This window comes from Oncorhynchus tshawytscha, linkage group LG27 (genome assembly GCF_018296145.1).
Source record: "Oncorhynchus tshawytscha isolate Ot180627B linkage group LG27, Otsh_v2.0, whole genome shotgun sequence".
NCBI classification, from domain to species: Eukaryota; Metazoa; Chordata; class Actinopteri; order Salmoniformes; family Salmonidae; genus Oncorhynchus; species Oncorhynchus tshawytscha.
Genome location: NC_056455.1, coordinates 7,887,988 through 7,913,946, shown reverse-complemented (window position 1 = coordinate 7,913,946; position 25,959 = coordinate 7,887,988). Strand labels below are relative to the sequence as shown.

At 43.0% G+C, this 25,959-nt stretch overlaps 1 protein-coding gene across 1 annotated transcript; it reads right to left on the bottom strand.

Annotated features, from left to right (window-relative positions):
- Positions 1 to 3,008: 3,008 nt before the first annotated feature.
- LOC112236130 (F-box/LRR-repeat protein 20) lies at positions 3,009 to 24,159 on the bottom strand. The gene is made up of 15 exons (XM_024404706.2): positions 23,854 to 24,159; positions 18,131 to 18,192; positions 12,264 to 12,318; positions 12,075 to 12,149; positions 11,296 to 11,390; positions 11,085 to 11,153; positions 10,872 to 10,967; positions 10,334 to 10,460; positions 9,772 to 9,846; positions 8,702 to 8,832; positions 8,317 to 8,377; positions 7,334 to 7,378; positions 7,180 to 7,236; positions 6,743 to 6,955; positions 3,009 to 6,582 (listed from the first exon to the last, which is right to left on the bottom strand). Exons 1-15 carry the CDS (start codon positions 23,893 to 23,895, stop codon positions 6,475 to 6,477), a joined length of 1,311 nt encoding a protein of 436 aa, XP_024260474.1. The 5' UTR covers positions 23,896 to 24,159; the 3' UTR covers positions 3,009 to 6,474.
- Positions 24,160 to 25,959: the final 1,800 nt, after the last annotated feature.

Below are 25,959 nucleotides of genomic sequence, written 5' to 3'. Positions count from 1 at the left end.
GTGGGAGGATAGTTAGAGAAAGGGAATAAAGAGAGTGAGAGCGAGGGAAAGAGAAACACCAGAGCATCTTCAGGTAATGATCTTCTCTGTTCTCTTCCTGGTTTCTGTCCTCTCCTTTCTTTAACCACTATGCTCCTCTCCAAGGTTACCTGTGCTTATAAAACGAACCCCTACGTGCTGTCTTTGTTACAGCAGCTTCCATTTAGCGGATTCAGTAAGTGTTGCACAGCCCATCCCTCCTTCATTTTCTCCCTGTCCTATAAAACACAGCGGGCACAGTCACAGACCCTATCTGCCTTATAAAAGGTGAGCTCCTAATCTCCTATACAGATGTGCCTCTGATGCTTAAACAGCAGGCAGTGGCCATTCGTCATGGGCCATGTGATACTGACAGGGTGATTGGTTAAAAGGGGGGCTACGGGTGGTGGCTGTGGTTACAAACATTTTCCTTAGTCTTTGAGCCCATCACATTCATCTGTTGTTTTCCATTGATTGGTCATTTGTTCAACTGTGGACTCACTGACAGGGACAATCAGGGACAAACTCTTCTACTTTCACATAGGTGAAAGAGTGATGGAGAGCCTGTGTGTGTGTGTGTGCGCACGCGCGCAAACACAGAGCTGGTAGCAGTCTGCCACAACATCAGAGAGAGCTACACTTAGCCCAAACTTTGATGAAGGGCTTAGGTGGAATAATGGAATGCATACATACAGACATAGAAATACTGTAATTATATGCATTCCATTATTCCACCTAAGCCCTTCATCAAAGTTTGGGCTAAGCTGTCAGAAGCCATTTAATGGAGGAGAGAGGGAGAGAGAGGAGAGAGAGCGAGGGGGAGAGAGAGAGCAAGAGAGGAGAAAAGGAAGCCAAGGAGAGTGACATTATTATTGTGTTACCCCAGCCTCAGTAATCATATTCAAATACATTATTCCTAGTTTTCTCCAGCACGTCAGCAGCAAGTGCCAGCTGCATGGCGGTTTGTGCAGACGCAGAGAGCAATGGAACACGCTTCCTGATATAACACTGGGGCTGCAGTTTGATCTCCTGCATGTGCGTTTAGGGGAGCCATGTGTGTGCGCATTGTTTGTCGACGCTCACATGGGTCATATTTAAGCATATGCCACATTAGTCTCTAAAGTGTGTGCAGAATGTCATTATCCTGAATGGCACAAGTGTGACCAATTACCCGAGTGAGTCTTGACTACAAACTTAGCCATTCTTATTAGTCAATTGCTTTGTGTGGAGAAAACAATACACCCACAATGAACATTCATACGATTTTCAATCTGCCTACTCTCCTGTGCACTCGCAGACTAATACCCCAGGTGTCTGCAAGCCAGCTAAAAATAAGGTCCCCCCAATGACAAGATGGGAGGCAAAAACAAGCCACTCCATGCCAGAGGGAAGGAGGAACACAATATCTCGAGCAGCAGGGGGACAACTGGAGCCAAAATGGCCCCCATGTGGCACTATGAGCCCAACAACATCACAAGCTAAGTCGCTGGTCGTCATGGCACTGTAGGACGGGTAGAAGTGTGGTTACTCCCAATGGGGCAGATTGAATGAACAGGATCATTCTTCTGAGATTTCGTCACTGACATCAGATACCCACACACCATTAGTATGAAGACTTGGGTCACATACATGTTTGAATTAAATTTAGCTACAAAGTGGATCAATTAAGTAAAAGAGCATTTAACTACTCGTAACGTAGTTCCAGTCTGCTTCTTCCAACCCTGCACAATCCTCAGGGTTGGGTTTCTCAGACTTTTTTGGGGGAAAGTAGCTTATTGCTGCCCTCTAGTGTTGCGCTAAGGTTAGGACAACATGCATTACATACAGTAACAGGAAAACATGTAGGACTATTACAATATAATGGAGACTACCTGACCAGGAAAAACTCTAGTCCCTATATATAGCCTATAATTGGGGCCAAGAGTTTTTCCTAGTCAGGCCAGGAAAAATTTCAGAGCAAAATTAATGAACTCTTCAACATACTGCAATTACAGAAATAAACAAACAGGCAAATCTTAATAATATATAGTTATATATTTATTCATACATACATATTTATTTATAATCAGTTAATTGTAAAAAAAAGAAAAAAAAAAGAAAAAAAGATGGACATTAATTTATATGAACTACAGTCATTGTGTAAAGTAAATAAAAAAAAATAAAAAAAGTAAAGTAATCCCCGGGTGTCAAACTACCAAGGACACACTTTAGATCCACCATCTTGTTCACGCAGCCATCCATCCTCCCCTACCCCCTCCAACACACAGCCTAGTCATAGGGACTGTGTGGACCGATCCAGAATTCAGTAATCTGTCATCTTTCATGTAAACTGCTGGGGGAAAAAAAGTGGAATGAAGCAGTATAATTGTTTTGCATGTGTTTCGTCTTGACACTCTACAGGGTAGTGTGTGTAGTTCATGAGAACCCAGTATGGACATGTTCTCATGTATACTGAATACATTCTAAAAGGTACCGCTCAAGTCTGAATTTGCCTGTTGTCTGTGCTGTCAATAGTGTGTATGTGTAGGCTTGCATGTCTACTCTGCATACCTTCGCTCTCACCTGAGTTATGATTCAGAGAGGACCATGGCAGTGCAAATGGTCAGTGCGTACCGTGTGTGTCTCAGTGTGTCTGTGTATGACTAAGCGAGTAGAAGTGGTGCCTGTGACTCAGCAACTATGTGTGAAGAGGGCAAACAGGTGTTCTGGATCCAGGCTTCACCATGACTTTCCTTCCAGTAACTTCAGACCGTACAGAGCAGTGGAAGCACAGTTGCACGTAGCCAGAGGGTGAGTAGTACGAGAGTACATTATGCATCTCTGCCATCTTGGCTCCTGGATGTTCTCTAATCCCCCATAAACCCACATTCAACAAAACAGATCAGACTAGATTCATCTCAGTTTGCATTATCCCCCTCCCACTTCTACCCCTGGCTGACAAATCACAAAATAGAAAATAATCATCATTAAATGTTTTGCCTGTTGGTTTGTTTGAATCTTAGAAGGAAATATGCATTTTTAGGGAACATTAAAACATTTATATTGGGCGTACCAACTCTGTTTTGTTTCTACAGTGGGCTGGGCTGCATCATGGTGTTAGGGGATCCCCAAAGCAAGGCATAACAAGTAAAGGGAAAGCACATCAGGAGAGGAATCTGTTTCTGCTACATCAGCACACAACCTAGGCCCCCCCCCCCACGTTCCCAGACAACACCTTCATGGAAACACATTCAATACGTTGTATAACATCCATTATACATACAATGGACACCGGTTCATCCTCATCGACTCATCATTAACTTATTTTACAAATTGCACTGTGTCCAACCCTTCCACCTGAAAAAAGGCTACACTCTGGACATTAGGTAACAAGAACTCGTAATAGAACACAAACCGCATAAGACCAAAAACCAAGGACTGCAAGAGGGCTCAAACTTAACTTGGGAAAACACTGAACTCATGACTGAATGCAAAACAACAACAAAAACAGCCCCTACCCGAAACACACCAAACAGAAAAGAGAGTGGCGAGGGGTGAGAAGGAGATGTAGAAGTCACCAACTTGAACAGAAAAAGTCTAAAACAAAGACAACTACAAAAAGAAAAACAGAACAGAGAGAATCGAAGAGGAGAGACAGAAAACAGAGAAGGTTAAAGTGTGGGAGAGGAGGAAGGATCCAGATGAAAGGCTTTGATACTCATGAACAGGGGTCAAAGTCTTTTCATAAGGTGGTAGTCGTGGCGTTTTGGGACACATACCCCTGCACTCCAACATCTGTCAGCAGGCCAGTGTTGTGTGCTCAGCTCACTCCAGGTCAAGATTCTAAACAACTTCCTTGTTCCTATCCAATCCCAGCGGCCCCTCCTCCTCTCATGTCACTGGTTCCAGGCAGAAAGAGGGGGTGTTGCGCTGGTGGCAGGGTCAACGCCAATGGCACCCTCTCCCCTGCAAGGCCTCATGGGAGTTGAAGGGGCATCACTGTCACGGACCAGATCCCGGTGCCCGCGAGCAACACTGGGCATCTCCTCCTACCCATGTGTGGTTCGCCAGCTCGCATTCATCAAGAATGTTCATCAACAAGGGAAAAAAAAGACTAAAAGCAACAAAATGAAAATACAGATACTTTGTTTTTGGTTGGCTTTTTCTTTCAGTCCTCCTGGTCTGTCTGGCATCGCAAACTCACAGTGACGTCAATCTTTTTTATTTTATGAGTTTGTGTCTGTATTCTATATTTTGCTGTTGTTAAGACTAGCTTGCAGGGGCCTGGTTTATTATGTCTCCAAAATGGTTCACTGTCCAAACTACTCCCCATAGCCCTGGAACATTCACACACACACACACACACACACACACACACACACACACACACACACACACACACACACACACACACACACACACACACACACACACACACACACACACACACACACACACACACACACACACACACACACGTGTAGTACGTGTTTGGCTTAACATAGTTCATAGTGCGAGACCCATTGATCTAAATCTCTCCTTCACACCATGGTCTGTGGTGTGGTTTAGCTGGCTGCGGGGCTGGATTTCCACAGTACTTACATATATTACATTTAAAAAACTAGAATTGTTACATGCAACATTTGGCATCTTCTCAAGTCCCCACGTGTAAGTCTCAATTGGTGTCCTTTTAGAAAAATATTCACCATTCTCCTTTTTTTTGTACAATGAAGCTTCTGATTGTAACAGAGAAAGGGGAAGGGGGAAAGGGTATTGAGCTGTGTGTGTGTGTGTGTGTGCATGTTCAACTGGTGTGTAGTCATGTGGCAGTAAACTATTAGGTGAGTCAGAGACTCTGTCATCATTTTGCTCATAAACTCAGCATATCCCCTAGCAGGCCTGCATTAAGCTGCAGCTACTTTGAGTCTAGATAAGAACTACCACCTACTGCATCTACACTATGTTTGTGAGAGAGGGTGTGTGTGTGTGTGTGTGTGTGTGTGTGTGTGTGTGTGTGTGTGTGTGGGGGGCAGTTTAATGGCTGTAGAAGACACCAGAAAGACACCCTTTTCCACTAGCACTTAAAATTAGAGCTGTTTCGAATGGAATTCCCAAATTCGAGCCAGCGCAGCCCAGTTTCACAACTGGTCGGGCTGGTAACGCAGTTTAAAAAAATATTTTAAATATTTTTAAAAAAAAATCACTGCTGGGTGCTGCCAACGTTTAGCTAGCTCATCTGGGTGTGCGAGCTGACAGCTAGCACATGGACAAGGAGTAATGCAGTAGTTAGACATGACACGAATTACCACCACAGCTGGATCCATATATCTTTGCACTACACAAACCTTTATGACAACAGTCAGCCCTAAAATGATAGCTACCATTATTAGCTAGCATTTCAGAGTTAAAACAAGCTACTGTAGCTAGCTAAAGTGAGCTAGCAGGAATTGTAGCTGGCCAGGTCGTAGTTGCATCATATTAAACCGGTTGCTTGGTTAGCTAATTGCGAATGGCGACGCTAACCGTTTGGCTAGTTAGCAAGCTAAATACATGGCTCCGAGTATGGCTAGCACTGACAGGAGTATGGGTTAGTTATTTAAATTCACCCTCACAATGCTTTAACTTCGTCAACATCTTGCCAGTTAGCAACATTAGCGAAGCCAGCTGCAGTCACATATTGACTACCTAGCAACATGACATCATTTATTCTATTTGGAGGCAGCGGAAACGCAATTTCAGTTTGCCCACCAAGGCCAGTCCAACCTGGTATGACTTCAAAGTGCCAATGGAAACCGGTCTTTTGTAATAAATAAAAAACTGGCATAGCTATATGTTTGGAGTGGGCAGTCTGGAACCAGAGGCTAACAAAGAGCAGTTATGTCTAGAGGTAGCTTGTCAGTCGTTGAAAGATTCTGAGGGCATTCCTACCAAACCAATATCCTCATAGATCTAGCCATGTTTCTGGTTATCCTCCCAACACCCAGACACACATTGGATGTGAGTTTCTGATCCAAACCTATCTTCCTGATCCTTCAGTAAAAGGTCATACTAGTCCATAGGGAACCTTGTATCCAGTGAGCCCTAGTTTCATGTAGTCCATACAGTGTATCGAGAGCCTAATCTGTAAACAGCAGTGGTTCTATTATGTAATCCTCCCTGTAATGCTGGGTGGTCTTTAGCACATGGGCCTGGGGACAGCAGGGAATGTACTGACGCTCATCTGTGGTGATGTGTGTGTGGGTGGGTGTGTGTTTATTTGTGTGTTTGACAAAGGCTGTTGTGAGTGGGTTTGGGAACGTCGTGGGGAAGGTTCTTCCCAGACCCTGTGGTGGTTGGGCTCTCTCCCTCTCTCTGCGGCTCCAATCAGGGGGGACACACCAGCATGTATACCTGGAGCCCGGATCGGACCAGGCCGAGCCAGGTTGGGTGGAAGGGCAGATTTTGGGCTGAGGGGGGGGTGGGGGCGCAGTCTTCACATCATAGCAGGATACAGCAACGACAGAATCTCTGGCGACTCCCCCCGACCGAGGGGGGTGGGGTGACTGGGGCGAAATACGCGTGCACTTTGATGTTAGGTAGATGGGTCTGGAGAGGAGGAGAGAAAGAGATAAAAAGACAAGTGTTGGTGTAAGGGTCAATACAACCGCATCTAAGAAATGTTAATTCCTCTACTGTAATCTATGCGAGTCTGGGTGTCTGTGCACAACGCATAAGCAGCAATGTACGCTGTAGCACCAGTGTCTACCCTTAGTCTCTTAATGCCTGCGCGGGTGATCTGCTGGCAGTCGTAGAGCTCGATGCGGTCCAGGCTGTGGCAGGTCTTCAGGTGCTCCAGCGAGGCGTCCGTGATCAGGGGGCAGTTGTCCAGCTCTATCACCTCCAGCCGGTCGTGGGCACAGGGCCCGCTGCCCAGATGTCTGATGCCATCATCAGTAATCAGCTCACAGTGAGACAGGCTCTGAGAGAGAGATCACAACAACAACAAGGGAACAGTTTAGAACAGCAATACTACTGCCACCCGACACACTGGGTGTCTTTTGTTATTAACACCATGAGACTGTGGATTATCTAAGAAACAAGTTCTTCTGAAATGTATTTCGTAGAATTTCAAGAGGTTCCTTAGATTGAACAAAGCATGTTTGAGACAAGCTCCTAGGATAGAAGCCATTAGCTAGTGCTCACCAGAACTTGCAGACGAGGGCAGTGGATGGACAACTGGATAAGTGTGCCGTCCGTGATCTGGGGAGAGACATAAACAAACGTATCCTTCTGGTGGATGGTGCTACAGTGTATGTTAGTGTGTGTGGGAACGTGCGTGTTGCGCAGGCTAGCTCACCTGCACACACTCTTCCAGGTCCATCTTTTCCAGCTCATGACAATTCTGCCATAAAAAAAATAAAAATTAACACGAAGACAACACATATACACTACTGTTTAAAAGTTTGCTGGCCTTCTAGGTAGCGTTACAAAGAAAAAGCCATATCTCAGACTGGCCTATAAAGAGAAAAGATTAAGATGGGCAAAAGAACACAGACACAAGACCAGCAACCCGGAGTTGCCTCTTCACTGTTGACGTTGAGACTGGTGATTTGCGGGTACTATTTAATGAAGCTGCAAGTTGAGGACTTGAGGTTTCTCAAACTAGACACTAATGTACTTGTCCTCTTGCTCAGTTGTGCACTGGGGCCTCCCACTCTTTCTATTCTGCTTAGAGACAGTTTGCTCTGTTCTGTGAAGGGAGAAGTACACAGCGTTGTACGAGATCTTCAGTTTCTTGGCAATTTCTCACATGGAATAGCCTTCATTTCTCAAAACAAGAATTTACTGACGAGTTTCAGAAGAAAGTTCTTTGTTTCTGGCCATTTTGAGCCTGTAATCGAACCCACAAATGCTGATGCTCCAGATACTCAACTCGTCTAAAGAAGGCCAGTTTTATTGCTTCTTCAATCAGAACAGTTTTGAGCTGTGCTAACATGATTGCAAAAGGGTTTTCTAATGATCAATTAACCTTTTAAAATTATAAACTTGGATTAGCTAACACAACGTGCCATTGGAACACAGGAGTGATGGTTGCTGATAATGGGCCGCTGTACACCTATGTAGATATTCCATAAGAAATCAGCTGTTTCCAGCTAAAATAGTCATTTACAACATTAACAATGTCTACACTGTATTTCTGATCAATTTGATGTTATTTTAAATGGACAAAAAAAAGAATGATTTTCTTTTAAAAACAAGGAAATGTCTAGGTGACCCCAAACATTTTAACGGTAGTGTATGTCAGAGGTGTGTGTGACCTGAATCAGTTTCCACACTCACCCTTGCCAGTGTAGTGAAGCCCACATCTGTGAGCTGAGAGCAGCGAGCCACCTCTAATATTCTGAAAGGAGAAAGGACATACTGTTATTGTCGGGGGAACTGCTATGTATTGACGTGTCTGAGGAAATACAAGATGGGTTAACTTGGGCACTAACCAGAAAGGAGAGCGGGTGTATTTGAGTCGTTAATGTATGAAGGGTTGTATGGGGTTTCTGGTGGTATTTGGAGTGAACAATGGATAGAAGCAGGGATGGGTGGGGGTAGCGTGGATGTGGGTTGGATGAGGTGGGCTTGGTGGGGGGACACACACACCTTAGACCAGTGTGGAGGGGTTGGAGCAAAGTTCAGGGTGAGGAGGTAGAATAGGAGCAGAGGGAGTACCAACCTGAGGCGCGGGCAGTTCAGTCCCAAGGCGTGGAGGATGGCGTCTGTGATGTTGGCACAACCTGAGACACACAGCGACTGCAGATGGTGACAGCCCCGGCATATAGTAATGAGACCTTCGTCTGTGATCTGCTGCTCAGAGGGAAACAGGCACGGGTCACTAACAGAACTTCCACAGCATCAAACAGATATAACACCATTATCAAAATTAACATAATATTACCATAACTGGTGCCGTAGGATATGAATATCCACCTCAGAACGGTGAATGAGAATCATATCTTGTTTTGTGATATATTTTCATCTCTTTTCCCTCTATAGTTCTGATCTTACAAGATTGCAGAAAGTTGCGAGGGGGAACAACACAGAGAAAGCACAGGTGTAAAAAAAGAGAGAGAGAGAGGACAAAAACGAGGTGAGTCTGGCAAAAGAAGAGGGAGCTGTTGAAAGATGGGAGACATTGAGAAGGAGACAAGGAATGAGGGAGGGAGGGAGGGAGGGAGGGAGGGAGGGAGGGAGGGAGGGAGGGAGGGAGGGAGGGAGGGAGGGAGGGAGGGAGGGAGGGAGGGAGGGAGGGAGGGAGGGAGGGAGGGAGGGAGGGAGGGAGGGAGGGAGGGAGGGAGGGAGGGAGGGAGGGAGGGAGGGGCATTTGGGGTGTAGACATAACAGGAAGGGAATTTGGAGACACCGATAAAGAGGATGCCAGAGAAACAAATGTGTTGTCTGGGTGGATTTCACACGCTATTCGTTATGTAGGTTAGATGGCAGGGCAGGCCTCAGTCCACATCAGTCCCTCTACTGCAGGGCAGGATGCAGACTGACTGAGCAGCCTTGTACACAAAAAAGTCCACAAAAAAACAGCAGAGGCAGGACATGACTCATTTACCTTCCATATGGATGGCCACAACAGCTATTAGAGATTCATCATTTCTCAATGACAAGCCTATTCAGGAGTTACTAGCTCCCAACCCACCACAACAAAGCATTCAGCCCCAAACATGATGGGTGCTGAAATATCAAGCAAGTTTTTGCTGTTATGTGACCTAAACACTGAAAGAGTTGCTTGCTTACCGAACATGTCTGTAAGTTGAGAGTGACCAGCTCTGGACAGTGTGCACCAATGTGCTTCAGTGCTTCATCCTCCAACTAGTTAATATGTGGAGACGGAAAGAAGCAGAAAGAGGCAGAGAGAGAGAGAGAGAGAGCCAGAGAGACAGAGAGAGAGTCATTTGAAATCCCATTAGCAGTGCACCAAGGTAACCCCACCAATGAGGTAGCTAGCTAACCCCCTCCTGCAACTAAATGCCCTACCTGCTGTTTGGATCTACCATCCCCATAACACTGCGTGCAATACAAACATTAGCCCTGGTCTCATATCTAGACTAGCTAAGCCCCTCTCCCCTCAGTCAGCCATTCAGTTTACCTATATCTTAACGCTTCATCCTCCTGGCTACAATACTAATCATACGCGATCCGTTTGTTCCTTTCACCTCCCAAGGGTGTCTGAATACCTCTCACACATCCAGTCTCTTCTTCTGTTAATGCACCTTTCTTAGGCCGAGGTAGAGACCTTGTGCTTTTTAATGGTTCCATCTCTAGCGGACCCGTTTGTTGCCCTTTGCCCTGGCCCTACCTGTGTGCAGCCCTTGAGGAAAAGGCCTTTGAGTCCGGGACAGCATCGTACCAAAGCCTGGATGCCATCCTTAGTCACCTGGTCACACCACGAGATGTTGAGCTGCTCTAAAAGAGGACAGCCCTCGCTGCAGGGGAAGAAAATGGGTCAGACCCCGGCACAGATATTAGATAAAAAGACGGCAAAACAACAACAAATGTGCCCCCAAATTTATGCACATCCCCTGAATAGCGGAATTACCTGTTCACCCTACGCCTGCACAACAGATGCAACCATCTGCTCCTGCTGAGGAGACTCCCCGGTGTGTGTGTGTGTGAGAGAGTGAGCATTGTCGGAGTCCTGGAAAAACCTTGTATCTCAAAAAAGTCCCAGGATATTTTGAATGGCTTATATTAGTCCTAGAGTCAACAAACTGTCACGGAGCATGAAGAGGGATGACTACAATCCAATCACCAAAAGGTGAGTGACAAGGTTTTTCCAGGAATGCTGACAGTATGAGTGTGTGTGCACGAGAGAGGGAGAAAGAGAGACCCCTCACCTAAGTGCTTTGAGTGACAGGTTGGTGATTGAGGTACAGGACGCGAGGTCCAAATGCTTGAGCTTGGGACAGAACTTACTGAGGCTATTACATGTGCTGCATGGGAGAGAAAGAGACAAGAGGCTTACATGTATAATAATGTAACACTTTAGTACATTAGTGAAACATAATTAAACTAGACAAACATAACAAGGCATAAATGTCTGCAAATACCTGTCAGTAATCTTGGTGCAGCCATTCAAACTAAGCAGCTCAATATTCCTGCAGTTCTGGGAGAAGGTTCTGTTGAAAAACAAACAGCAACAGACATATTTGCACTGGAGTGTGTGTACTTGCCCTCCAGCTCCCACAATCAATCTCCTCCCCTCACCCTCCTCAGTGCCAAGAGTTCCTAGTCTAGGCTAGATTCCCAGTCAGTCCTCACCTCAGAGCGCTGTCCCCCACCCCCAGACAGCCCCTCAGACTCAACTTCCTCAGGAATCCCCCACATCGTTTCGAAATGTTCTCCACCACTCGCCCCTGCAACACACGGACACAAACAAACACCTCTCACAAACCAGATTCACATCCCCAGATCATCTTCACTTTCACATGCATGCAAAAACACATGTAGCAGGAGCATAGGGTGGGAGTTTGCCTGTTTAGGCTAAACTTAACCATCTTTGTAAACACTGACTGCTTGACTTGAACCCATTTCACAGAGCCTGTTGAGTGTCTGTCTTCATATGGCACTCAAGTCTGGCAAACATGATTATACTTGACCTAGCATTCAGGTCGTTCATCGTTGATTATGGCAATGTACTAACCTTGTCACGTGTGAATACATCAGTCATACATTTCAAATGCCTTTAAATGGTCATCTGTTGTCATCTATACAGTGACATGGTCAATAGACTGACATACAGTGCATGGCATTGATTGTGGTGAACGCACAACATCAATAGTAGTCCATTAAAACTTTCCTTTGGTAGACAACCAACTGCTAAGGTCCTGAATTCAATCTTAGATAATCACGGTATGTGGGTTTAATGTCAAAGTTGTTTGTGTTTATAAAGGTCAAAGCCATGAATATCCACTTTGTTTCCATAAAAGATGGCAAGACAGACAGATAAAAAAAAAAATCAATGGCAGGTGAGGATGAGATGGAGATGATAGGAGAGAGAAGAGGTGAGGAAAAAGAAGGTTTATGCGAGACTTCCTGACCTCAATATCTCTCTGAAAGTCGAAAAGGTCAATTCTCTGCCAATTACTGCCGTCCAGGGCGAGCACATTCCACGACTGAGGGAGAGAGGGGCACAAGGTCAACTTCACTGGTTTCACTATTCTGTCCAACACACAATTACACACACACACTTACACTGAACCAAATACACACTTCAGAAACAAACTCACCCGTGAGACCTGGGCACAGCGACAGAGTGTCACCACATCCAGAAAGGAGAAGATTCTGGAACACAGACAGGGATGGTTCAGAACCCCTGGTACCCAGAACCAGAGCCCTCTATGTATACAAGGCTCTACCCAGAATCCCTGTTCTACCCTATAATTACATATAGAACTCTGCTATGTATGCCACTTTGTTTGATGAGCATGACACTTATGATTGTGTTATTGTATGGGTGACTTTATGTTAACTTTACTATGGTTATTGTGCTTGATGGCTAGATAAATGTTTACATTTGCAGAGCGAGATTGTGTTGTGGGGCATTAACACACACAAAATGTTAAAAACACCTCTTTCCATGACAGACTAACCATGTGAATCCAGGTGAAAGCTATGATCCCTCATTTGTCACTCGTTAAAGCCACTTCAAATCAGTGTAGATGAAGGGGAGGAGACAGGTTAAAGAAGGATTTGAGACAACTGAGAATGTGTGCCATTCAGAGGGTGTATGGGCAAGACAAAAAAGGTAGGTGCCTTTGAACAGAGTACGGCAGTAGGTGCCAGGAGCACCGGTTTGTGTCGAGAACTGTAAACGATGCTGGGTTTTTCACGCTCAACAGTTTCCTGTGTGTATCAACAATGGTCCACCACCCAAAGGACATCCAGCCAACTTGACAACTGTGGACTGGAGTCAACATGGGCCAGCATCGCTGTGGAACGCTTTCGATACCTTGTACAGTTGTGGCCAAAAGTATTGAGAATGATACAAATATTAATTTTCACAAAGTCTGCTGCCTCAGTTTGTATGATGGCAATTTGCATATACTACAGAATGTTATGAAGAGTGATCAGATGAATTGCAATTAATTGCAAAGTCCCTCTTTTCCATGCAAATTAACTGAATCCCAAAAAAACATTTCCACTGCATTTCAGCCCTGCCACAAAAGGACCAGCTGACATCATGTCAGTGATTCTCTCGTTAACATAGGTGTGAGTGTTGAGGAGGACTAGGCTGGAGATCACTCTGTCATGCTGATGGAGTTCGAATAACAGACTGGAAGCTTCAAAAGGAGGGTGGTGCTTGGAATCATTGTTCTTCCTCTGTTGATCATGGTTACCTGCAAGGAAACATGTGCAGTCATCATTGCTTTGCACAAAAAGGGCTTCACAGACAAGGATATTGCTGCCAGTAAGATTGCACCTAAATCAACCATTTATCGCATCATCAAGAACTTCAAGGAGAGCGGTTCAATTGTTGTGAAGAAGGCTTCAGGGCGCCCAAGAAAGTCCAGCAAGCGCCAGGACCGTCTCCTAAAGTTGATTCAGCTGCGGGATCGGGGCACCACCAGTACAGAGCTTGCTCGGGAATGGCAGCAGGCAGGTGTGAGTGCATCTGCACGCACAGTGAGGCAAAGACTTTTGGAGGATGGCCTGGTGTCAAAAAACATCAGGGACAGACTGATATTCTGCAAAAGGTAACAGGGATTGGACACGGTTAAAGTCATTTTCTCGGATTAATCCCTTTTCCGACTGTTTGGGGCATCCGGAAACAAGCTTGTCTGGAGAAGACAAGGTGAGCGCTACCATCAGTCCTGTGTCATGCCAACAGTAAAGCATCCTGAGACCATTCATGTGTGGGGTTGCTTCTCAGCCAAGGGACTGGTCTCACTCGCAATTTTGCCTAAGAACACAGCCATGAATAAAGAATAGTACCAACACTTCCTCCGAAAGCAACTTCTCTCAACCATCCAGGAACAGTTTGGTGACAAACAATGCCTTTTCCAGCATGATGGAGCACCTTGTCATAAGGCAAAAGTGATAACTAAGTGGGTCGGGGAACAAAACATTGGTATTTTGGTTCCATGGCGAGGAAACTCCCCAGACCTTAATCCCATTGAGAACTTGTGGTCAATCCTCAAGAGGCGGGTGGACAAATAAAACCCCACAAATTCTGACAAACTCCAAGCATTGATTATGCAAGAATGCCATCAGTCAGGATGTGGCACAGAAGTTAATTGACAGCATTCCAGGGCAGATTGCAGAGGTCTTGAAAAAGAAGGGTCAACACTGCAAATTTGGACTCTTTGCATCAACTTCATGTAATTGTCAATAAAAGCCTTTGACACTTATGAAATGCTTGTAATTATACTTCAGTATTCCATAGTAACATCTGACAAAAAATATCTAAAGACACTGAAGCAGCAGACTTTGTGAAAATTATATTTGTGTAATTCTCAAAACTTTTGGCCACAACTGTAGAGTCCATGCCCCGACGAATTGAGGCTGTTCTGAGGGCGAAAACGGGGGTGCAACTAAATATTAAGGTGTTCCTAATGTTTGGTATACTCAGTGTGTGTGTGTACAATACCAGTCAAAAGTTTGGACACACCTACTCATTCAAGGTTTCTTCTTTGTTTGAACTATTTTCTACATTGTAGAACAATAGTGAAGACATCAAAACTATAAGATAACATATGGAATCATGTAGTAACTAACACTTTCATTTTAGATTCTTCAAAGTAGCCACCCTTTGCCTTGATGACAGTTTTGCACACTCTTGGCATTCCCTCAACCAGCTTCACCTGGAATGCTTTTCCAACAGTCTTGAAGGACTTCCCACATATGCTGAGCACTTGTTGGCTGCTTTTCCTTCATTATGCGGTCCAATGCATCCCAAACCATCCCAATTGGGATGAGGTCAGGTGATTGTGGAGACCAGGTCATCTGATGCAGCACTACATCACTCTCCTTCTTGGTCAAATAGCCCTTACACAGCCTGGAGATAGTGGGTCATTGTCCTGTTGAAAAACAAATGATAGTGGGACTAAGCGCAAACCAGATGGGATGGCGTATCACTGCAGAATGCTGTGGTAGCCATGCTGGTTAAGTGTGCCTTGAATTCTAAATAAATCACTGGCAGTGTCACCAGCAAAGCATCCACACAACTCCTCCTCCATGCATCACGGTGGGAACCATACACGCAGAGATCATCCGTTCTCCTACTCGGTGTCTCACAAAGACACAGCGGTTGGTACCAAAAATCTCAAATTTGGACTCAGACCAAAGAACAGATTTCCACTGGTCTAATGTCCTTTGCTTGTGTTTCTTGGCCCAAGAAAGGCTCTTAATAATAATAATAATAATATTGGTGTCCTTTAGTAGTGATTTCTTTGCAGCAATTCAACCATGAAAGCCTGATTCATGCCGTCTCTTCTGAACAGTTGATGATGAGATGTGTCTGTTACTTGAACTCTGTAAAGCATTTATTTGGGCTGCATTTTCTGATGCTGGTAACTCTAATGAACTTATCTTCTGCAGCAGAGGTAACTCTGGGTCTTCCTTTCCTGTGGCGGTCCTAATGAGAGCCGGTTTCGTCATAGCGCTTGATGGTTTTTGGCGACTGCACATGAAGAAACTCTCAAAGTTCTTGAAATGTTCCACATTGACTGACCTTCATATCTTAAAAGTAATGAAGACTGTCGTTTCTCTTTGTTCATTTGAGCTGTTCTTGCCATAAAGCGGACTTAGTCTTTTACCAAATAGGGCTATCTGCTGTATAGCACCCCTACCTTGTCACAACACAACTGATTGGCTCAAACGCATTAAGGAAAGAAATTCCACAAATTAACAAGGCACACCTGATAATTTAAATGCATTCCAGGTGACTACCTCATGAAGCTGGTTGAGAGAATGCCAAGAGTGTGCAAAGCTGTCATCAAGGCAATGGGTGGCTACTTTAAAGAATCTCAAAAATGTTGTTTTGTTTTTAAACTTTTTTTTTTTCACCTTTATTCAACCAGGTAGGCTAGTTGAGAACAAGTTCTCATTTACAACTGCGACCTGTCCAAGATAAAGCAAAACAGACAACAACAGTTACACATGGAATAAACAAGCCAATAACACAAAATAAACAAGCGTTAACAGTTTTTTTGTTTCTATATGTGTTATTTCATAGTTTTGATGTCTTCGCTATTATTCTACAATGTAGAAAATAGTAAAAATTAAAGAAAAACCCGGGAATGAGTAGGTGTGTCAACTTTTGACTGGTACTGCATGTACAGTTGAAGTTGTCAGTTAACATACACCTTAGCCAAATACATTTTTTTTCCACAATTCCTGACATTTAATCCTAGTACAAATTCCCTGTTTTTAGGTCAGTTAGGATCACCACTTTATTTTAAGAATGTGAAATGTCAGAATAATAGTAAGAATGATTCATTTCAATTTATGACCCACATTCCCAGAATAAGTTGGGTGAATTTTGACCCATTCCTCCTGACAGAGCTGGTGTAACAGAGTCAGGTTTGTAGGCCTCCTTGCTCACACACGCCTTTTCAGTTCTGCCCACAAATTTTCTATAGGATTGAGGTCTGGGCTTTGTGATGGCCACTCCAATACCTTGACTTTGTTGTCCTTAAGCCATTTTGCCACAACTTTGGAAGTATGCTTGGGGTCATTGTCCATTTGGAAGACATTTGTGACTAAGCTTTAACTTTGACTGATGTCTTGATGTTGCTTCAATATATTCACATTATTCCCCTTCCTCATGACGCCATCAATTTTGTGAAGTGCACCAGTCCCTCCTGCAGCAAAGCACCCCCACAAAATGATGTTGCTTCACAGTTGGGATGGTGTTCTTTGCAAGCTTGCAAGCCTCCCCCTTTTTCCTCTAAACATCACGATGGTCATTATAGCCAAACAGTTCTATTTTTGTTTCATCAGTCCAGAGGACATTTCAAATGGATTTTCAAGGTATGCTTTTAAATTCTTCGCCCATCTACCAATAGGTAGCCTTCTTTGCGAGGCATTGGAAAACGTCTCTGGTCTTTATGGTTGAATCTGTGTTTGAAATTCACTGCTCGACTGAGGGACCTTACAATTTTCTGTATGTGTGGGGTACAGAGATGAGGTAGTAATTCAAAAACTATTATTGCACACAGAGTGAGTCCATACAACATACGACACTGATTAAGACATTTTTTTAAACTCCTTAACTTATTTAGGCTTGCCATAACAAATGGGTTGAATACTTATTGAGTCAAGACATTCCAGCTTTTAATTTTTATTAAATTTGTAAACATTTCCATAAACAATTCCACTTCGGCATTATTGGGTATTGTGTGTAAGCCATTGAACCAAAAAAATTGAAATGTTAACCATTTTTAAATTCAGGTTGTAACACAAAATGTGGAAGAAGTCAAGGTGTGAATACTGCCTTGCCATCTATGCCCTTCAAGAATAGGTATGTATGTGTGATGGATTCATATGGAACACATTGCACTCTGCAGCCCAGTGTGATATAGGGTGAGTATAATGTTGCAATTGGCCTCGGCAAGCCTGCCCCTAACCCAAAATCCCTAGTAAATCAGAGCTCAGTCTGTGCCCCCCCGCAACTTCAGCACACCCCCAACCGTCAGCACCTCTATCCCAGACCGTTCTGCTGGTGAGACCCAGGCTTGAGTTATGGCCTCCATTTTCTGTTTGCTCAAGGGCTTTTACTTTTTTTGTTTTGCTTAATTGATTTGAATGTTTTATAGCCCAGACCATCTGTGTTTAATTAGTTTTAGCATTGGGGGAGGGGAAATTGGGGCAAGTGGGATGGGGCGCATGAGGGAGAGCGGCAGATGGCAGTTGGTCGGTGATGTTGACCAAACCACTAGAGCCCCGGTATAGTCACCCTTTGTTTCTAAGGTGGATCATGGCTAAGTGTCATGATGTAACCTCCCAAATTGTCAGTGGCTGTGTTGTGTGGAGCAGGTAGATGAGTGTACATGGCTGTGTTTTGGGCAGGTTAAGATGTCTGATGGCATTGAGCATGTGGCATGGTATATTCTGTGTGCACATACGGCCCAGTCATTGGAAAACCCTCGCTCACCGTAGCAACAGCTCCTTGGGCAGCTTCTTATTGATGACGGCCTCGTCGCTGTTTGAGAACATCTGTGAGGAAGAGATGAAGAAGAGCGTGTTAACTTCCTCTGGCTCTGTCGCTCACAGCAGGACTGGCCTAGACTTCCTCTATTCTCTCTGGCCCCGCCCCAAGGAAAGCTCCAGCATATAAACGATCACCATCAGTAGATAGGTTCAACGTCAAAGCTTGATGGGAGAAAGGGGGTGATACAGTGAGTGCGGTGGAGATTGAGAGGAGACATTTTCTGCCTCCTAATCAAACCCGGTGTGAAATGTCACTTGCTTCCTTCCTGTCTGATCATCTCACTGTTTTCTTGCTTCCCATGTTTACATTGTAAATGTCTGAACAGTGACGACAGAGGAGGTGTTTTAACACACCCACAGACAGAATTAGGACCCACGAGATATTCAGTCCCTCGATACACTGAAAGATGATGTCATGGAAAATAGTATCCTACTCTAGTTTGCAGAGTTCCCATATTTAGGAGCAAACTTACATTTGTCCAAGTATGAAGCACTTAATGGGTAAGTCAATTGCATTCGTCTTTGATTCCTGGGGCCACCCATACAACATTGGTTGTATGACTAAGGCTGCATTTACACAAGCAGCCCAATTCTGATAGGCCAATTACAATCAGATTTTTTTTGTCTTTCGACCAATCAGATCAGCTCTGAAAAAGATACGCAAAGAGATTGATGTGATTGGTCAAAAACACCAATTAGTGGAACAAATATCTTAGTTGGCCTGTCGCTAAGACACTTTGGATAACTTTGGTCTGCTAAATGGCATTTATTATTTTAAAAATTATTCATGGGAGGAGTATTGTAGTCAGAATATGACCTGTCAAATGCAGTATTGCTGAACCATACTGGTGTTCCATGTGATGACAAAGATATCAAGCATAAACAGGAATATACTTAATCCATTGTAGAGACTTGAGCAAATTTCTGACAAAGTCAACATGAGTCTGCTGTTAGCCTGACCTCCAATATATGTATATTTTGAATGTGAATCTATGATTTGTCTGTTAACTAATACAAATTCAGGAGACATACTGGGTCAATAGTACATTAAGCCTGTCCTATGATCCCTGTTTACTTCCACACTGAGGGAGCAGGAAAGGACAGGCATTTCGCTTTTGGGGCAAATTCACTCTGACAAGCTTGCCTTTCAGAGAACTACTCAACAGGTCAAATAATCCACGGCCATTTCCAAAATAACCAGATGCTCATGGTCTGGGGCGTATAGGCTATGTTGTTTTTCCTTTGTGGTATGAGCATATCAAATCTGGTGTCAAATGAAAGCGAAGACTATATTTTTGAGAAATTAAGGCATACATACATACATTTAAAAAATCCATCCTAAACATTTCAGAGTGAGTAAAGGCTTTGATTTTGGGCCAAACAGATGGAAAAGGGGTCTTAGAAAACATCTACCAGAAAAAGTCTTTAAAAAAAAAGGTAATAGACATACATAAAAACACAACAATGCTTAAGGAAATAAAGACCCCTGCCAACTAATAAACATGTTTTGTATAACTTTTTTGCCTTGTGTAAGTTTAAGAAACATTGCCCTGTGCCTTGAAATTCCTTTACCAAAAACCCACATATCTATAAGTAACAAGTAAAGGTAGACTTATCAATAAGTTACTGTTTTTACAGATATCCATTTTGTTAATTCATTATTAAGTGATTTTCTGAAATTGAATTGGCTACAATGGTAAACTATAATCTACCGAACTCTACTGTTCTGTCCTTCACTGAGCTCTATTGTGCTGTACTGTACTTTGAATGTCCAAGCTTGTGAAACAGAGGTCTATGATTGGTTTTGATTTGGTCCAGTCCAACCATATTTGGTCTTGTCTGTGGGAAGAGCTCATTAAAATAATAGCCAGTGTGTAGAATAATACCCAAATATGCAGAGGAGGACATTACATATTTATACCTTTTTGTGTACCTATTTTAGGATACAACACTATGAAGAGAATGATATGAATATCCATAATTATGCTTTTCTGTGTAGTACAGATCAGGGACCCATGACGAAATTCTGTTACCGCAATTCCGTTACCGGGTGTAAATCCACTTCACTTGCTGTAGTTTAATTATCAAAAGAGATGTTTCAAAGTCAATGTCTCAGGTCATAGCTGACATCGCAGTCTGTCTGCAGACATTGTTGAATCTTAATTCGGAGCAGATGTTTCGAGTTTCTGGAAAACGTTGACACAGGGAGATTTTATTGAAATTCTGTTATCAAACTTTGCATCTGCACAGTTCTTCCAGTAAATGTGTTATTGTAAAAGGTTCCGTGTAAATTGCTCTCAAAACTATTCCTTGTGCATAGGCTTCTTAAACTTTGAAATCAATGTTTTTTGTTGGGCATACATTTTAAGCGAAAAATCAACGCAATTCCGTTACCATGGAACTGCCCTTATGGTTTGAGTATGTTGTCACACATTTTTACAAAGTACTTTTTCTTAAAATGGTAAATACTCTTCCATGTGATATATCCTATTGTACAGTGCATTCGGAAAGCATTCAGACCCCTTGACTTTCTCCACATCTTGTTACATTACAGCCTTATTCTAAAAAAAATGGATTAAATTGTTTCCCCCCCTCAATCTCCACACAATACCCCATGACAAAGCAAAACGTTTTCAGATCCTTTACTCAGTACTTTGTTGAAGCACCTTTGGCAGTGATTACAGCCTTGAGTCTTCTTGGGTATGACGTGACAAGCTTGGCACACCTGTATTTGGGGAGTTTCTCCCATTCTTCTCTGCAGATCCTCTCAAGCTCTGTCAAGTTGGATGGGGAGTGTTGCTGCACAGCTATTTTCAGGTCTCTCCAGAGATGTTCGATCGGGTTAAAGTGTGGGCTCTGACTGGGCAACTCAAGAACATTCAGATTCTTGTCCCGAAGCCACTCCTGCGTTGTGTTGGCTGTGTACATAAGGTTGTTGTCCTGTTGGAAGGTGAACCTTCACCCCAGTCTGAGGTCCTGAGCGCTCTGGAGCAGGTTTTCATCAAGGATCTCTGTACTTTGCGCAGTTCATCTTTCCCTCAATCCTGACTAGTCTCAGTCCCTGCCTCTGAAAAACATCCCCACAGTATGATGCTGGCACCACCTTGCTTCACCATAGGGATGGTGCCAGGTTTGCTCTAGAAATGACACTTGGCATTCAGTCCAAAGAGTTCAATCTTGGTTTCATCAGACCAGATAATCTTGTTTCTCATGGTCTGAAAGTCCTTTAGATACCTTTTGGTAAACTCCAAGAGAGGGATGTGCCTTTTAATGAGGAGTGGCTTCCATAAAGGCCTGATTGGTGGATTGCTGCAGAGATGGTTGTCTTTCTGGAAGGTTCTCCCATCTCCACAGACAAACTCTGGAGCTCTGTCAGAGTGACCATCGTGTTCTTGGTCACCTCCCTGACCAATGTCCTTCTCCCCGGATTGCTCAGTTTGGCCTGGAGGCCAGCTCTAGGAAGAGTCTTGGTGGTTCCAAACTTCTTTCATTTAAGAATGGAGGCCACCGTGTTCTTGGAGACCTTCAATGCTCCAGAAAAGTTTTGGTACCCTTCCCCAGATCTGTGCCTCGACACAATCCTGCCTCGGCGCTCCACGAACAATTCCTTCTATCTCATGGCTTGGTTTTTGCTCTGACACCCATAGTTGACAGTGCATATCTTATATAGACAGGTGTGTGCCTTTCCAAATCATGTTCATTTACCACAGGTGGACTCCAATCAAGTTGTAGAAACATCAAGGATGATCAATGGAAACAGGATGCTCCTGAGCTAAATTTCAAGGCACATAGCAAAGGACCTGAATACGTGTGTAAATAAGGTTTCTGTTTTTGCTGATTTATAAATGAATTAAATAAATAAATTATAAATACATTTCTGAAAACCTGTTTTCACTTTGTCATTATTGGGTATTGTTTGTTGATATAGATAGATAGATAGATAGATAGATAGATAGATAGATAGATAGATAGATAGATAATTTCATCCATTTTAGGATAAGGCTGTAACGTAACAAAATGTGGAAAAAGTCAAGAGGTCTTGAACACTTTCCGAATGCACTGTAAATCAAATGGTTTGAAATAAGGCTAAATCATACTCATACTATTTAGGAAGTTTTCAAATAACTTGGATCCTTTCCCATCATGATAAGTTATAAGTTAAATGTACAAATTGTTCACTGTTCTCTAACCTTTGAATATGAAATCTAGATATGAATGACTTTCTATTAGTTCAATAACTGACAGTGTGGTCTAAAAAACGTTGAAATAGAATGTTCAGAATACAAGACACAATTCAAAGCCAATGGGTTAAAATTCTCTTATAACATTTTTGTCTCTGGTCTGTAAAAAACTGTTGGAAATGCTCAAGACTTAAGGGATATGTGTTGCCTTGCCTTGGTTACAGTACATGTACTGGTAGATGAACTGAGCTCACTGACTAATTCACACTAAGAATTTCTGAAGACAACACACCTCATCCCTTTGGAAACTAAATACGCACAACACACAATTGTTTATCTCTAACTGTAGCGTTTCAATGTACAAACACTAGGCCTCTTGACAATATGCAATATGTCGATCCATTAAAAACAAACAGGGGTGTGACTAAGAATAGGCCTGCCTATAAATGCAACACAATTTCAATTCTACTCTGCAAACCGTTAAAGTCCATTGTTATTGGCTAATAAACTACAGATCACGTATCTGCCGCAGATGTCAGCTTGTCAGGCCAGACGGTACGGCCTGAATCTTCTGAGTCGTCAGCTGTTGCACTTTAAAAATAAATAAAACCACAAATCCTACGCCGCCTAGATGAGGATTAAACAACACAGAGTGCTCATGGTAGACAGGCCAATGTCACGGTGTGAACACACACACGAGTGGCATTTGTTAGTGAGACTGTATTTATCCAAAGCAATATTTCACATTTGGTGCATTCTTTATCGCTGCGTATAAAGGGACAAACTTTGCCACAACGTTGAATAACGATCGCTTGCATAAAAAACAACATGGGACTTCTGTCAACGTAAACATCTATAGGGAAATTGTAGCCTGTATGATTTGAAAAACAGATATATATTGTTGTATTTGCTGTTGATATTCAGAGTGTGGTGGTGGACTAGCCGAGTCGTGGCCGAGCGAATGGCCCATCTGTATTAGAATCAACCAGCAGCGGCCATGAGTCTACACACAACAGAACCATAGCAGATCAAAGACAACATTCCAATTCGCCAACTCTGTGAAATAACTCAGTCACACAGTAGGATGAAGTAGGCCCGAATATTATATCACATTTTATGTTTATAAAAACGATGGGAAATGTCGTATCAGTGTGAAGCCTAAAAGTCTGTGTTTGTGCCATTGTCTTTGTTTTGACGGCACAAAGAGAAAGCTCGGATAGGCTCCACAATGTTAAAATCAGCCTTAACCTATGAATGCTTTATAAAACAAATTGTTAAACTATAATCCAATTTAATAATTGTACATTCTGGTAGGCTGTTGAAGAAATCAAGATGTTGTCGTTACTTGAAAACAACATGTTTGCCCTAATCCAAACATTGACTGCGGAAGCTGCATCGGTGCGCAACCATGGACGCAGTTTAACAAACACCATAACACCAATCAAAAATAATTGTCATCTATCAATCGCATATATTATAAACTCACCTCAAACCGGCTCCGCGAAACACCATTAACCTCCTTCCCCATCTCGGACGGTGGTTTACCCGACTCGATCAGGGGGATAAGTAATTCGGTGTTAAAATTACAGTAACGTGTAGATATCGGCGCTCGTCTTGGAAACCCCAGTCCAAAGCTACCATGCTACCGTTGTTTCGGCAGCTGCGACGGTGGATTTCATCGTTTTTTCGGTTTGTAACACAATTGCAATAGCCTACCTCTCGACAACTGCCCCAGCCAACAACCCGAACTCTTATATCTCCGCTCACTAGTTCGCCCTCCCCTCCACCGTTCCCCCTTTATCTGTGAACACTTCTTTTAGCATTAGCCTTCTTTATCATGGACACAAATAATGACATTTGATAATAACCCTGGACGAAGTATAGCCTACATGCATTTTTCATCTGGGCAATATTCTGCCATTATTTAGAATTCTATAGAATTAGGCCTAGCCAATTTCTCCCTTTAGCCTAGGCCCTGCCTATATCATTGGGCTATGGGATATCAAAACATTAACCTTAAATAACTGTGATATAAAGGAGGACACTATGCAATAGCAGTTTATTGGTAGTCCTACTGCATATGCTATTGTGCTGTCCAGTTGTCATTGGAGCCATGTGAGGCCTAGTTTCGGACAGGAGCGTAACCTACCTGCGATTTGTTTTGTACAGTTTTTTTTGTGTGTTGTCTTTCATGCAGGATAAAGGGCATAATGATGTTGCATAAATAAAGATTACATACATAATATCATCGCCTTTTGCATAGACCTGTGTGTATATACATAAATGGTCATAATAATGTAGGCATATCTTTATTCAAAAATAATGCACTGTGGTGTCCATTACTTCCCATTATAAAACGTGTGTATATATATATATATATATATATATATATATAACTTCAATAGCCCCTGACAAAACAATGGACAACATTCTGAAACTGCCAATCTGTTGAACGAATTGATACATTGTAACTTTGTTGTTGCTGTTTGGGGAAAGAGCCCTTCCGCTTTGGACTACTTCCAGCTGCAAGAAACCAATCAAGACACATATATGTGACTTGTCATCCGATGTCATTGTAGCGGGAAAAGGTGCATATAAACAGGGAGTAGAAATCCATGCTGAGCCATTGCACTTTAAATCAAGTTGCAGTTCTTTCTGGATTCCAATTGTCAACTCACACAGTATAATGAAAACATGATTACACATAATGTCTTTGTAACGGAGGAAATACACTTTGGCAAAAATGTCCAACGTCGCATGCACATACGTCCAGCTGCTAACGTCATATATCCGGGACATGTGCCGCGTTCAAACCAACTGGGAACTCGAAAATCTCAGACTTCCGACTAAGTGCGTTCAAAACAACTGGGAAATCCGAAAAAAAAGCTAGGTCTGACTGGGAAAAATCGATTTGATCAATCATCCAAATCGGGAATTCAGGCCTCTTTCTAGAGCTCTGACTTTCCAACCTGAAGAAAACAAACGTCATGATTTGTCTTCATATGTTTCGAGTTCCAAGTGGTTTTGAACACAGCAATGGACAAGCGTAGTTGGTCGATAAATGGCAGGCTGGTCTCATAGACTAGGCGTAATATAGTAAACTAAAATCCGTTTGGTATGGTTACAGAAGGTTAAAACAAAAGGAGAGTGGGTGGTTGGTTGGTCGGTCGGTCGGTCGGGGTGGATATGGCAAGAACATCTAGCAACCCAAAGGTTGTGTGTTCAAATCTCATCACAGACAACTTTATAACTACTTGCTACTTTGCAACTACTTAGCATGTTAGCCAATGCAAAGGTCTAAAACCCAAAGGTTGTGTGTTCAAATCTCATTACGCACAACTTTAGCATTTTAGCTAATTAGCAACCTTGCATATACTTTTGGGATGGCAGGTAGGCTAGTGGTTAGAGCGTTGGGCCAGTAACCGAAAGGTTGCTATATCAAATCCCTGAGCTGACAAGGTAAAAATATGTTATTCTGCTCCTGAACAAGGCAGTTAACCCACTGTTCCCAGGCTGTCATTGTAGATAAGAATTTGTTCTTAACTGACTTGTCTAGTTAAATAACGGATACATATTTTTTTACTACTCTGAA